Below are 15,279 nucleotides of genomic sequence, written 5' to 3' on the forward strand. Positions count from 1 at the left end.
ACAAACTTGTCATGGAAAATTGGGTGTTTGTTCATACTCATGTCTCCTGGCCAGTTTGTAATCCATGAAAATACTTTACCTCTCATCCCATGTTCATTTTGGTTTCCTTAACAGATTTCAAAGATTTTTCTTTTACATTCAGTCACACTTTCATTTTTCTTCAAGAAAAACACCAAACATAAAGCCTCCTAGGTGTGTTCTTCACAAAAATAAACTTGAAAAAACAGGAACAATCAGCCGGGCTCCACTTTAGCAGGAATTTGGGGGATCTAGCCCCTTCTATTGGAGATAGGTGGAGACACACTCATTTATATAAAATGAGTTAGGGATGTGGTTTGTTTCTTTTTTTTTAAAAGAACTCAACTTTCCCAGCCCTATGAATAATAATGCTGGGGTTATGGTGGATGGTTGTGGTGAGGAGACAGCAAAAAGGTTTTCGTGCAGGCCTTCCCATATTTAATAATACCTAGTTTTATATGGAATCTTTCACCAGTTGATTTCAGTACTTTACAAAGGAGGTCATTATCATTATGCATATTTTACAGATGGGGAAACTGGGCAAGTTACTTCACCTCTCTCTTCCTTCCTCAAACTCACTCAGTTGGCTAGTGACTGAGCAAGGACTAGAATCCAGGGACTCCTGAGCCCTACTCGTGTGCTCTATCCACTACACTACACTGCTAAGGCTGGCTGTCTTGAGAGCAGGTTGTGGTGGATAGGGCACTAGACTGGAAGTCTTAAGACTTGGGTTTGTTTTCTGTTCTGCCATTGACTTCCTGTGTAACTTGTAGTTTCACTTACCCAGTCTGTGCTTCCATATCCCTATTTGTAAAATGAGGGTAATATTTACCCACCTTTGAAGCTTTCTGCGAATGATAGCTCTTATATAGCATTTCATCTGGCCATGATAAATTTGTTATATTTTTGAAGTGTGAAGGTGGTTATGTTGGAGAAATTAGTGGGATATAAGATCTTTTAGTTGAAGAGATCTACAGTCATGGACCATGGGCTAGATCCCTGAGGTTCTCAAACTGTGGTCCGCGAGCTCCATTCAGGTGGCCCACTGACAATTCCCTCTAAGGTGCGTGCCTGGGCGGCTGCACAGGAGAAAATGAAGGGCCACTCACCTGATTAGTGGAGCCACACCTGCATTAATTAGGTGCCTGGACCCTGGAGAATAGGCACATTTAAGGTGAGGTCGTAGCCTTGGGGGGAATTTGGGATGTACAGGGCTGCAGCAACCAGAGAAAGAGGTGACTTTCCCCAGCTCCAGGGCTGTGGCTGCTGGGGAGAGACCCCCCCCCCCTTCCCTGCCCCAGCTCAGGGGCTGCTGCGGCAGGGGAGAGAGGGCACATCCATTGCATTAGGAAGGTCGGACTACTGATATTAAAATAATTTTTTTGTGTGCTTTTATTTGTAGAACAACAAAAGTTTATTAGGTTTTTTTATATAGCGCTTTTATCCAAAGCACTTTACAATAGCTAGCTAATGGTACAAACAACATTTGGAAAGATCATTAAGTGGTCTGCAGAAAAAGAAGTTTGAGAACCACTGATCTAGCCTATAATTATTCCTGGCTATTTTAGCTGTTGAAATGTGCTACAAGTGGACTGCACTAATTACATCAGGTGGCATTAATAGTAAATACAAATTAGCAGTCGGAGGTAAATCAAAATTCCACTACAATGTGCATCTTGTAAGGGATAGTTACTTATAACATGTTCTAGTGGTTTTGATTAAGCTCTGAATTTTCAGTAACTGAAAACTTGGTGAGAAGAAAATTGAGTTTAATGTTCAGTGTTTGTGTGGTAGAGTGCAGACAAAAGTACATCTGACCACAAACTAGGGCCAAGATTTAAAAAAGGGAGTGTTTAAAATCAGGCACTTAAACATGAATTTCAGAAGCTAACTACAAACATGCATTTTTTGTTTGCAAATTTTGGCTTATACTTCTAATCAGAGCCAATATAGTAGCTACAGACTCAGCACAAGAAATAGACCTGCATCATTAGATTGTTAAAGCGACAGCATCAACATAGTTTCCAGTTAACTGCAACGTAAGTGAAAGAATAAAGGAAATGGGTTGTGGGATCCCTGACACTGGAGGCTTTTAAGAACAGGTTAGATAAACAGATGTCAAGGAGGGTCCAAGTATACTTATACCCTGCCATGCTTATGTATTATTTACAATGCAGCAGAGAAGTGTAATTGCCAGTCTGAGTAAGACAGACCTGTGATAGCATACTAGCTCAAGCTGAGCTAACAGTAGCAGCGTTGGATGTTGCTCGTGCCATCATCAGTGCTATTAGCTGCCAGGGGAGAGGGGTGAGGTGGGTTTGGAATGTGGTGGCTAGCCCAGGCTGCCATCAGTGCTGCAACATCCACACTATCTTTAGCACACTAGCTCAACCTGAGCTAGCGTGACCCTGTCTACTTGTGCTGGAAATCACAGCTCTAAGCTGTGTGACATAACTTTGAGGTCCCTTTCAGCTCTGTTTTTGTGATTCTAAAAAGTAGTCTTACTTTAGTTTTTGTTTCACATTTCACATTTCTCTTGCTATGTGTGATTGAGACAGCAACAGGGAAGAAAGTCTTAAAATGTAGTGAAAATCAAAATTGGCAAGGGAACTATTGAGCAGGTGGTGTTCCTGAAACTACTTCTATTTCAATGTTTTGAAATTGACTAGGTTTTTAAGAGGGTGTCCACTTAATGTTAATTTTGCAGAGGCTTCTAGGAAATGGGACTAAACTTGTCATAGCTATTATTAATTGATGTGTGACCTTGTCTAAAGTTGCTGATTCACTAAGATCCAGTGTGGTGTTTGGTTTGACTGGTGAGTTTTATAGTCTTAAACTGCAACTGGATTGCACAACTTCAAGCAGCCTCCATGTGTGGGAAGATCCCACCTTGCAGCTGGACTGCCAAAATGAAATCCAAGCAGGGAGTCTCAATTTTGTCCCTGCTCAGCCCTCTGGACAGTTGGGGCTGTGGGGGAAGGGAACTGGTTCAGATCTTTACTCCTCCATCACTATTTCTGTGCAACTGCTAAGCAGTAGCTGTATGTGCTAAGCATGGTTATGTTTCTCTTCTGAGTGGCTTCAGACCAAATAATGTAATTGTAGCCATTGAAAGTAGGTCCAGTCTGACTCAGCGATGCCCTTTCCCCTCAGTTAATACATTTTAAACTTGTTCTCTCTCTTCAGTGTCATAAGTCTACCAGTTCTGTCTGTCTTATGTATTTGTATAGCCCCCATCATAGGATTTGATCGTCTCACAGTCCTTTAGGTATTTATCCTTACACCACCTCTGTGTGAGGTAGGGAAGTGCCGTAACCCCAATTTTACAGATAGGGAAATGGAGGCAGAGAGATTGTGACTTGCCCAAGATCACAAGTCTGTAGCGGAGCAGGGAATCGAACCAGAGGCCTGGCCTGGTACCTTAAACCACTGAACTGGATCATTTCTTCTCATTTCTCCATAGTTGTTTTTGAAAAATGGAATAAACAAGAACTAGATTTCTAATTGTGATTGATCCTTAAATATATAGGCAGGAGGAAGGCAAGGTGTTGGAGAGATCAAATTCATCAGTGTTTGTTGGTTCTGCCTGTATTTATGCAGGGATTTGCGTAAGTCCCTACAGAGATCATTGTATAATTTTGACTGTATAGTCTGGGATTGAAGGCCTTTTAAGCATGGAAAAATTTGTTGTTGATGCAAAAGTACAAGAGTCCAGTATACGCCATAGAAAATCAGATTGTATCAGTTTAGTTTGGCATCTCTTAACACTATAAAGTTCATTTAAATAAATTATTGAATTCCATCTTCTCCTATTAATACCAAAAAAATGGTCAAAATGGAAAATTCATTTTGTCAAACGAGGACCAAAAAATGCTGCCATGGCTAAAAGATGGAGTAAAAAAGTGGTTAGAGGCAAAAAGGCATCCTTTAAAAACTGGACATTAGCTTCCATTGAGGAGAATAGAAAGACACAAACTCTAGTAAATCAAGCGTAAAAGTTTAATTAGGCAGGCCAAAAAAGAATTTGAAGAGGAACTAGCAAAAGACTTAAACTAACAATTTTTTTTTCTAAGTACATCAGAAGCAGGAAGCTTGCCAAACAGTCCGGCCACTGGCTGATCAAGGTATGAAAGAAGCACTCACAGAAGACTAGGCCATTGTAGAGAAGTTAATTCACTGCAGAGGATAAAGGGGAGATCCCCCACACCCAAGGCTTCTTTTAGGTGACAAATCTGAGGAACGGTCCCTGATTGTCACTGGAGGTGGTTTGGAACATGTCTGATAAAGTAAACAGTAATAAGTCATCAGGATCATATGGTATTCACACAAGAGTTCTAAAGGAACTCAAATATGAAATTGCAGAAGTACTAACTGTGGTATGTAACCTACCACTTAAATCCGACTCTGTACCAGATGACTGGATGATAGCTAGTATAACACCCATTTTAAAAAATGTCTCCAGAGGTGATTCTGGCAATTACATGCCAATAAGCCTAACTTCAGTACCAAGAAAATTGGTTGAAAGTATAGTAAAGGACAGAATTATCAGAGACCCATATAAACCCTGAAATGTGGGGAAAGAGTCAACACTGCTTTTGTAAAGGGAAATCATGCCTCACCTGTCTATTAATATTCTTTGAGGGTGTCAACAAGCATATGGACAAACGTGATCCAGTCGATACAGGGTGTTTTGATTTTTCAGAAAGCCTTTGAGAAGGTCCCATATCAGAGGCTCTTAAGCAAAGTAAGCAGCCATGGGATAAGAGGGAAGGTCCTCTCGTGGTTCAGTAACTGGTTCGAAGACAGGAAACAAAGGTAGGAATAAATGGTCAGTTTTCAAAATGGAGAGAGGTAAAAAGCAGCTGTCCCCCAAAGATCTGTCCTGGGACCAGTGCTGCTCACCATATTCATAAATGATCTGGAAAAGGGAGTAAACAGGAAAGTGACAAAATTTGCATACTATACAAAATTACTTAGGATAGTTAAGTCTAAAGCTGACTGCTCAGAGTTACAAAGGGCTCTCACAAAACTGAGTGAACAAAATGGCAGATGAAATTCAGTGTTGATAAATGCAAAGCAATGCACATGGGAAAATATAATCCCAACTATACATACAAAATGATGGGGGTCTAAATTAGCTGTTATCACTCAATAAAGATCTTAGAGTCATGGATAGTTCTCTGAGCACATCTACTCAGTGTGCAGAACCATCAGGAAAAGGATAAATAATAAAACAGACAATAAATATAATGCCGCTATATACATCCATGATCCACCTGCACCTTGAATAGTGCATGTGGTGCTGGTTGCCCCATCTCAAAAAAGATGTATTAGAATTGGAAAAAAAGAGAGAAGGGCAACAAAAATGATTAATGGTATGGAACAGCTTCCATATGAGGAAAAATTAAAAAGACTGGCATTGTTCAGCTTGGAAATGAAATGACAAAAGGGTGATAAGACAGGTCTATAAAATCATGAATGGTGTGGATGAAGAAAGTGACTAGGGAGGTGTGTGTGTGTGTTTGTTTTTTTTAACCCCTTCACATAACACAAGAAGCAAGAGTCACCTAATGAAATTAACAGGCAGCAGGTGTAAAACAAAAGGAAGTACTTCACACAACACACAATCAATCTGTTGAACTCCCTGCTAGGGGGTGTTGTGAAGGTCAAAAGCATAAGTTAGTTAAGCAAATTCATGGTGGATCGGTCTATCAATGGCTATTAGCCAAGATTGTCAGGGATGCCACCTTATGCTCTGGGTGTCCCTAAGCCTCTGAATTCCAAATGCTGGGACTGGATGACAGAATGGATCACTTGATGATTGCCCTCTTCTGTTTTATCCTTGTAGCTGATCAAGCAATTTGCCTTTTGCTTTCCAACAGGTTAGTGAAAGTGCTTCGGGCAACAGTGAAGATTATGATAGTGAGGAGGAGGAGAAAAAAAAAAAGCTGCTGGTAAGCAGGTGGAGAAGTGGTGGGAAAGCCAAAAAACGAAGAGTGGTGGACTCTGACAGTGACAATGAAGGTTCAGATGAAGAGTTTAAGCCAGATGCTAAAGATGAAGCAAGCAGTGATGAAGCAAGCAGTGGAATGGGCGAAGGTGAATCTGCCAGTTCTGAGACAGACACAAAGATGGATGTAGATAGTCCTGTGAAAGCTCCTTCTAAACGAAAGAGAGAAACTGACCGCAAACCTGCTAAGAGGAATAGCTTGGAAAATGACCTTTCTGAAACACCTAAAAGAGCAGTACCTGTTTCATTAGAAACCAAATCAAGGCTGACCTCTTTTGCAGCACCTGAAAACTTTGAGTCTCAGCCAAATGTTAGCAATTCTTCTGTATGGGAACATGATAAACTTGAATGGCTTCAGGAAGGGAAAAAGAGAGATGGATGTAGAAGACGACAAAGTGATCCTCATTATGACCCATGTACCCTCCATGTGCCAGAGGACTACCTTAACAAGTGTACCCCAGGAATGCGGAAGTGGTGGCAGCTGAAGTCTCAGAACTTTGATGCTGTAATCTTCTACAAAGTTGGGAAGTTCTATGAGTTGTATCATATGGATGCAGTCACTGGTGTAAATGAGCTGGGACTGATATTTATGAAAGGTATTTGGGCTCATTCAGGTTTTCCAGAAATTGCATTTGGCAGATTCTCTGATGTTCTGGTACAGAAGGGTTACAAAGTAGTTCGGGTTGAGCAGACAGAGACTCCTGAGATGATGGAGGCACGCTGCAGATCCCTGTCCCACCCAACAAAGTTTGATAGGGTTGTACGCAGAGAAATATGCAGGATAATTACCAAAGGGACACAGACCTACAGTGTTCTGGATGGAGACCCTTCTGAAAACCTTAATAAATACCTTCTCAGTGTAAAAGAAAAAGTTGAAGACTCTTCTGGCCACCACCGTGCATATGGTGTCTGTTTTGTTGACACATCAGTAGGAAAATTTTATGCAGGCCAGTTTCCAGATGACCGCCACTGCTCAAGGTTTAGAACTTTGGTGGCACACTACACTCCTGTGCAGATCCTGTTTGAGAAGGGAAATCTGTCTGCAGACACACACAAGATATTAAAAGGCTCACTCTCTTCTTCCATGCAAGAAGGCTTGATCTCTGGCTCCCAGTTCTGGAATGCATCTAAAACACTGAAAACTATAATTGAAGAAGGATACTTTGAGGATAAGCAGAATGTTGATAATAGGTTTATTCTGCCTCCTGTGATCAAATCCATGACCTCAGAAAGTGACTCTCTGGGTCTTACTCCTGGTGAAAACTGTGAGTTAGCTTTGTCAGCTCTTGGTGGATGCATCTTCTACCTCAAGAAATGCCTTATTGACCAGGAGCTCTTATCTCTGGCAAACTTTGAAGAGTATGTTCCTGTGGACGTTGATGTTGCAAAAGCTAAAGGATCAAGCAGTTTCGTCGCTAAAACTAATCAGCGGATGGTGCTGGATGGGGTGACGCTAGCGAACTTGGAAATCCTGCAGAATGGAACTACTGGCACCACAGAAGGCACATTACTGGAAAGGATTGACGTTTGTTGTACCCCTTTTGGAAAGCGACTCCTGAAACAGTGGATATGTGCGCCCCTCTGTAATCCCCATTCTATCAATGATCGTTTGGATGCAGTTGAAGATCTTCTGGCAGTTCCTGATAAAATGTTTGAGGTTAGTGAACTTCTGAAGAAACTTCCAGACCTTGAAAGGCTCCTAAGCAAAATTCACAGTATTGGATCACCACTTAAAAGTGAGACTCATCCAGACAACAGGGCTATCTTTTATGAAGAAACCAGATACAGCAAAAAAAAAATCACTGACTTTTTGTCTGCACTGGAAGGATTTAAAGTAATGCTTGAGACCATAGGGATTATGGAAGAAATTGCTGCTGATTTCAAATCTAAAATACTTAAGCAGTTAGTCACCCTGAAGTCTAAAAATCCAGAGGGCTGTTTCCCAGACTTGAGTACAGAACTTAAAAGATGGGATACTGCTTTTGACCATAATGAGGCTCGAAAGACTGGAGTGATTACTCCGAAGGCTGGGTTTGACCCCGATTATGATAAAGCACTAAAGGATATTATAGACATTGAAGAGAATCTTCGGGAGTATTTGGATAAACAACGCAAACGGCTTGGATTCAAAGCCATGCTGTATTGGGGAGCAGGCAAAAACCGCTACCAAATGGAAATCCCAGAAAATGCAATATCTCACAATTTGCCTGAGGAATATGAATTGAAGTCCACCAGAAAGGGTTATAAACGTTACTGGACCAAGGAGATAGAGAAGATGCTGGCGGAGATGGTCAATGCCGAAGAACGGAGAGATGTAGCGCTGAAAGACTGTATGAGGAGACTGTTCCACAATTTTGATAAAAATAGCAAAGACTGGCAAACAGCAGTGGAATGCTTTGCTGTATTAGGTAAGCTGTGTATTTTTTTAATTGCTTATCACGCTAATAAAAATATCCTGTTATCTGATAGTAATGAAAACCCAGAAATCTGGTATGGACAAGCTAAAACTGCTGAGGGGCGGCTGCTAACCTGCTCTTAAAAATCCTGAGTGCAGTGTTAGACCAGTGCATTTCACCTCGGCATGAAAATGAGAAGTAGCCACCTGACTTTTTCTCAGTTGCAACTAAACAGCACCAGGCCCTACTGTTTTACAAGTTCCTTCTTCCCATATTGCACTTGGAGGTGTGCATTGCCAGTTAAGTCCAAGTTCAATATAAATGGTCAGTCAGCAAATTTAGGAATCTTAAGTGCAGATCAGCTGCTTGTATGTTTTAATCACTCCTGGAGAACAAACATTACTATGCAAAAGATTCCTAATGAAAGTACATAAAATCTGAAGCCATTAAAAAAGTCTATCGTGGAAGTAAAACTCGAGCCAGGAAAGGCCCAACAATCTTCCTCCTCTTTCCCCCTTCACTGTTTTATTGTAGGAAGCCTTTTACTCCTGAATGACTTAACCACCTACCTTCCTTACTTCCTTTTCTCTCTTGAAGAGGAGGGTTGGGGGTTGCAAGATAGGCCAGTAATCCTCAAACCTGCTGTTAACTCTTCTCCCAGAAATTATCTGCTGTGTTCACCTTCCACATCTGCAGAACTAGAAGTACTGCTGTGCCTGTTGGGAGTGCTCTGTTAGCATGGAGCACTCTGGGATATCTTTGCTCTGGAGAGAAATAAAGCATAGTGGGACTGCTGTGGGAAAGGGAGGGCAGGCAGGCCAGTAATATTGTCTGGGACTGGGTGGTTTGGAAGAAGGGTCCAGCCAGCCACACCCTGAACATGAAACAGTTGGTTTCTTCCCAGAAGATGCTGAGGTGGATAAAGCTGCAAGGCAGTTGGGTCTAAATATTTAAAATGTGGGTGCCTAGTCACCAAAACCCATTTTTCAGACACCTAAAATATGTGGCTTGATGCATACTGATACTAGGGATCAATAATTCTTGGGATGTGGTCCCGGCTCAGCTGCCCCTTGCCAAAAAGTAGGATTCTCTCATGTGGGGCAATGGAAAGCTTAGGATAGGTTTTACGCTGAAGAAGTACACAGTTGTTGTGACCATGCATTGAAGTTAGAGCTGTGGCAACTCCAGCTGTGAGATGCATTAGACTGAAATAACATTGATTTGATTATGTCTAACTTTATTCTAATAAATTTCAAGCAATAACTGAATCTTGTGGGGAGTCCCTTTTTGCCATTGTTGTAGAAGCCATTTTTCTTCTTAGTTTTCTGTTAGAACCCAGGGGAAAGCTATGCAAGATGCACTAAATACAAATATATATTGCTTGTGTACTTGAGTTTTTGCCTTCTAACCGAAGCAAAAGGCAGATGTTGAAGGCTTCTATTTAAAGTGATGTCCAGTGGAGAAAATTACTTATGACCAAATAAAATCCAATAAAATCAACTGGGTGAGAAATATAAAATCTCTACATATGGTCTCCACTTCAGAAAGCATGAGTGCTACTAATGTATTAAAGGTTCAGCAAGGTAATCTCCTCAGGAGAAGGAAGGATCATCTTGTTCAAGTGATTGTTCATATCTATTCCAATTAGGTGTGTGCGCACCATGTGTGCAGTCGTCAAAGTTTTTCCCCTAGCAGCACTCGTTGAGTCAGCTGTAGAGCCCCTGGCAGTGGTGCCATCATGGCGGTGAATATATAACCCTGCTGACCCAGCACTTCCTCAGTTCCTTCTTACCGCCAGTGACAGTCGTTGGAATTGTGGGGGCTTGCTCTTACAAGCGCTCTTGTAGTCCTTCTAGCATAGTGTCAGAGTTGTAATAGTTTTATAGTTTGTTAGTAGGGTAGGAGTGGGGGTGCTCCTTTTCTGTTTCTCTTGGGGATTCGGGGCACGTTCTGCCTCAGCCCTAAGGATTCAAACCCTGCAGATCCTGCCATGAGCCCATGCCAACGGGCGACCTCAAAGACTCTTGTCTTAAGACACCAAATGGACCGCTGCACGATCTACAAGGGGTTTTGTCCCAGGATGAAGAAGGCGCAGAACTTTTACCTAAAACAGCTCCTGATGGAGGTGGCTCTTCGTCCCCAGGCAGCCTTGGGCAGGCGGGATCCAGTGCTGAGCACCTCTGTGCAGAGTGCTCTGGCCTCTGTACGTGAAGCGGTACCAAGGAAGGACTCTGGGCATTGAGACCCTCTGCACCAACGCTCCCCAAAACTGCAGCCATCAGAGGTGATGCGGCACCGCTCCCACTCCCTGGTGTTACAGAAACGGCACCGAAAGTTGGACGGGGGTACTTGCCTGTGCCGAGGATGGCCACCTTGGAAAGAGCCATTGGTGTGTATCCCAGAGAGGAGCACCCAGCGCTGGTGACCCAGGAGATGGCACCATCGACTTTGGCCTCAGAAGGGGGGCTGTCAAGTCCAGGAGAGTCCACGAGCACCAGCCAGGAGTGTGAGGTGGAGGACATAGAGTTGCCGTCCATCCCGGACACCACTGAGACTGCGAGGGACTTAATCACCACAGTCCCCAGCTGGTTGGGATAAGCTTCCGGTCTAGAGACAAGCCCACGATGCTGATGCGGAGATTGTCTCGATGTCTGTGGCACCGTTCCCTGGCACCAACCAGACAGCACCATGCCCCATCATGGTGCTGCTCCTGGCACAATTCGATGTCGCGGCACTGCTCCCTAGCCTCCCAGCATTGCCCTGGCCTTTGCGTTCCAGGTCCTCGTCATCTGATTTGGAGGTGGAGTCCCATTACTCTAGGCACAGCCAACATAGATTGCACCATCAATGGCAGCATGTGGGTGCGGGGCTGTGGCACGCACAGTGGCAAAGGCCTGTGCAATGGCCATTATGGACACTGGGCCCAGGACACCCATTCCAAGGGCTCTCACTCGGTGTCGGAGCCACGGGTACCCAAAGCATCGGCAAGTCATTCTGCCCCTAGGGGTTCCAAGGTGATGCCAGTACAGACCTCACAACCACCCCCCAATCCTGCTCCCACCACTGATGCTGACCCTGGGGCAGTCAGCATGGAACATCTTGCATAGCCTCATGTTCCCAGGGACCTGGAGGGCCAAGAGGATCTGGTGCCCTCACTAGCATCGTCATCCCTGGATGAGGCGGTTGTGGGGACCTCCAACTTGGGGCCACCCAAAAGACAGCTGGTCACACCAGGACCTTCCGCACAGGGTATCGTGCAACATGGTGTTGTAGGCTGAGGGGGTGGTTGACCCAGAGGACCCCATGGTGGACATCCTAGCCCCAAAAATACCATCAAGATTGGCATTACCCCTCATTAAGACCATGCAGGCTAACATGAAGACCCTGTGGCAGACCCCTGCCTCTATTCCTCCGCCCTCAAAGGGAGTTGAAGTATTTTGTCCCCTCAAAGGGGTACAAGTACTTATACATGCATCCCCAGCCCTGCTCGTTGGTGGTGGTGGCAGTGAATGAGCATGAGAGGCGGGGCAGCTGGGCCCTACCCCAAGTCCAAGGACTCCAAATGGTTAGACCTTTTCACCTGAAAGGTTTACTCTACCAGGGAGCTCCAACTCAGGATTGCCTGTTGGTTGGCAGATATAAGTTTAACTCCAGGAACTCCATGTTAAAGTTTAAGGAACTAATGCCCACGGAGTCCAGGGAGGGTTTGGGGCAATTTTTGGTGAGGGCAGTGGCATGGACCTCCTTACAGGCCTCACTGGACGCTGCAGATTCGGCTGTGTGGAGGTTGTCCTCCCTTTCAGTCTGTCCATGGCCCCTTGAGTGTTCAAGTGCCTATCGGTTGTGGCCACCTTCCTGCGTTGGAGCCAGGTGCAGATATACCCTTACTTTGATGACTAGCTGCTCAGGGGCAGTCCAGGGACCAAGTGGAAGCTCAGGTCCGCTTCGTGAGAGACACCTTCGACAGGCTGGGGCTTCTCAACAAGAACAAGTGGACTCTGTTACCAACTCAAAGGATAGAGTTCATAGGTGCGGTGTTGGACTCCGGCCATGCTAGGGCGTTCCTATTGGAGGCTCGTTTCCAAGCCATGACAGACATCATACAAGGCCTCGGATGGTACCCTACTACCACAACAAGGGGTTGTCTGAGGCTACTCGGCCACATGGTGGCATGCACATACAGCAGACCAGGCTGCAGCTCAGATTTCTTGAAGCTTGGCTAGCATTTACCTACTGTCAGCCTGGCGTGACAGCCTGGACTCAGTGGTCACCCTTCCAGTGCAAGCTCTAGAGTCCCTTGGCTGATGGCTCAACCCGCAGGAGGTGTGCGACGGAATTCCCTTCCCACAGCCCTCTTTGTCTCTAGTAGTGGACGCATCAGCGCTGGGGTGGGGCACACACCTGGGGGCCTTCAAACACAGGCCCTCTGGTCTCAAGACAAGCTCTCACTCCATATCAACATCAAGGAGTCGAGGGCGGTCTGATGAACATGCCAAACCTTCCAAGCTAATCTGCAAGGGCAGTGCATGAGAGTCATGACGGACAAAACAACTGCAATGTTTTACATAAATAAGCAGGGTGGAGCCAGTTCCAATCTCCTGTGTCTGGAAGTCTTCAAGCTGTGGGAGTTCTGCATAGCACACTCCATTCACCTGGAAGCATCCTACCTCCCAGGTTCCCAGAACGAGCTGGCGGACTACCTCAGCAGATCCTTCCACAACCATGAGTGGTCCATCCGTCTGGATGTGATACACAGTTTTCCAGAGGTGGAAAGTTTCCCAGATCGACCTCCTTGCCATGCCAGGCAACAGGAAATGTCCACGATTCTGCTCCTTCTGGAATCACAGTCCAAGCTCTCTTGCAGATGCATGTCTCCTCCACAAGGTCCTGCTCAAGAGCTGCAGAGATAAGGCGGTCAGACTGGTGGCGCCAGCGTGGCCTCGCCAACACTGGTACCATGCTACTGGAGCTGTTGGTGGACACCCCTATTGCATTGCCCCTGGTCTTAGACCTGATTACCCAGGACCACAGTTGCTTTCACCACCCCAACCTCCATGGCTTGGAAGCTTCATGGCTAAACCCCATGGAACTCATGTGCTCCAAGCAGGTTAGGAAGGTCCAGCTTGGTAGCAGGAAACCCTCCCCCAGGGCTGTCTACCTGGCCAAGTGGAAAAGATTCACAATCTGGTGCACTCAGAGCTGCACATCCCCACTGCAGGCGCCCATATTGCTTATCCTGGAATACCTACTGCACTTAGAATCATAGAATATCAGGGTTGGAGGGGACCTCAGGAGGTCATCTAGTCCAATCTCCTGCTCAAAGCAAGACCAATCCCCAGATTTTTGCCTCAGATCCCTAAATGGCCCCCTCAAGGATTTAACTCACAACCCTGGGTTTAGCAGGCCAATGCTCAGCCATTGAGCTATCCCTCTCCTATCTGTCTTTGGGTGCCACTGCACATGTCTTCCAAATGACGCACACACCTGATTGGAATAGATATGAGCAACACATCTCAAAGAACAACAGTTATGAGGTGAGTAACTTTTTTTTTTGTATGTGCACAATGAGAAATCCAGGAATGGGGGATAATTACAATTAATTGGAATTTTTCTAACTTTTGTAGATGTCTTGATGTGCCTCGCTAACTATAGTCAAGGTGGTGATGGACCATTCTGCCGACCTGTAATTCTACTGCCAGAACAGAATACTCCACCCTTCTTGGAGCTTAAAGGTTCACGCCATCCATGCATTACAAAAACATTTTTTGGGGATGATTTTATTCCTAATGATATTGTGATAGGTTCCAAGAATGAAGATGAAGACAGCAATAGTGAAGCCTACTGTGTTTTAGTAACTGGCCCAAACATGGGTGGCAAATCTACACTAATGAGACAGGTGACTATGAAATATGGTTACTTAAAACATGTTTTGTTCCAGGGCACTAAAGAACATTACATCAAGGAGTTATTAAATGCACTATTGAAATCTCAAGGTTGGAGTGTAGTCACAGCTTGACAGCCCACAGTAATACGTCAGCAGTTTGGGCTGTAAAGTGAAAAATACTCTGTGGTTGAAAATACAGCAAGTATTTACATAAGAAGGATGTAACCTACCAATAAGAATTTAGTCAGAGAAACAAGACATATACTCTTGTTCTCAGGAAGTGGCAGAGGTTCTTTAATACATGCAGGTGGGCTCAGGACTTCATTTCATTGGATAGAGGGTGCTTTTCATAACCCACTACCTCTGTTGGCATAATGGGATATTGATTAAATATGAACTTTGGAGTTATGTGGGGGAGGGAGTACTGAATTGCCAACACCAATTCCTGCAGTCTTTAGTTTTTTCAAAGATATCTGTCCAATTATTAGCTAGGTTCAGTCCTACTTAGCTTGTAGTCCTAGCTAGTATGGGCCCAAGAGTGGGGGAAGATGTACTTTGATTCCTTTGTTTTTGCTGTGGAACTAAATTACCAAGTGAAGCATGTGGAAGGAGAAAAGTTGGACAGTAGTATGCTTTTTCTTTTTGTTCTGCAGGCTGGCCTTTTGGCAATAATGGCTCAGTTGGGATGCTATGTACCTGCTGAAGCTTGCAGGCTTACTCCTATTGATAGAGTATTTACAAGACTAGGTGCCTCAGACAAAATTATGTCAGGTGAGTTCCTAAAATTGTACAAATGTAGAACTGAGTAGGTGGGTAAAAGTACTTGAGTAGATTCAAATAATTCACTGGGTGGTTTTCTAGACATTTGAGTACAATTCTGATCCGTTGCTAGTGGATCAAGTCTGAGGCTGAAGCTGTGTATGTCATCCTGTATTAAAGGGGGTAGCCAGTTGCAGTTCTTCACTTACCTG

General features: G+C 44.5%; 1 protein-coding gene across 1 annotated transcript in view; it reads left to right on the forward strand.

Moving 5' to 3' along the window:
• Window positions 1-15,279, forward strand: part of MSH6 (mutS homolog 6) — a 29,287-nt gene that overhangs the window by 8,328 nt on the left and 5,680 nt on the right. Inside the window, exons 4-6 of the mRNA XM_039528826.1 lie at window positions 5,901-8,436; window positions 14,049-14,320; window positions 14,962-15,079. Coding sequence (XP_039384760.1) covers window positions 5,901-8,436; window positions 14,049-14,320; window positions 14,962-15,079 — 2,926 coding nt within the window. The remainder of the gene's footprint in view (window positions 1-5,900; window positions 8,437-14,048; window positions 14,321-14,961; window positions 15,080-15,279) is intronic.

Source organism: Mauremys reevesii, linkage group 3, assembly GCF_016161935.1.
Source record: "Mauremys reevesii isolate NIE-2019 linkage group 3, ASM1616193v1, whole genome shotgun sequence".
In the NCBI taxonomy this organism is placed as follows: Eukaryota; Metazoa; Chordata; order Testudines; family Geoemydidae; genus Mauremys; species Mauremys reevesii.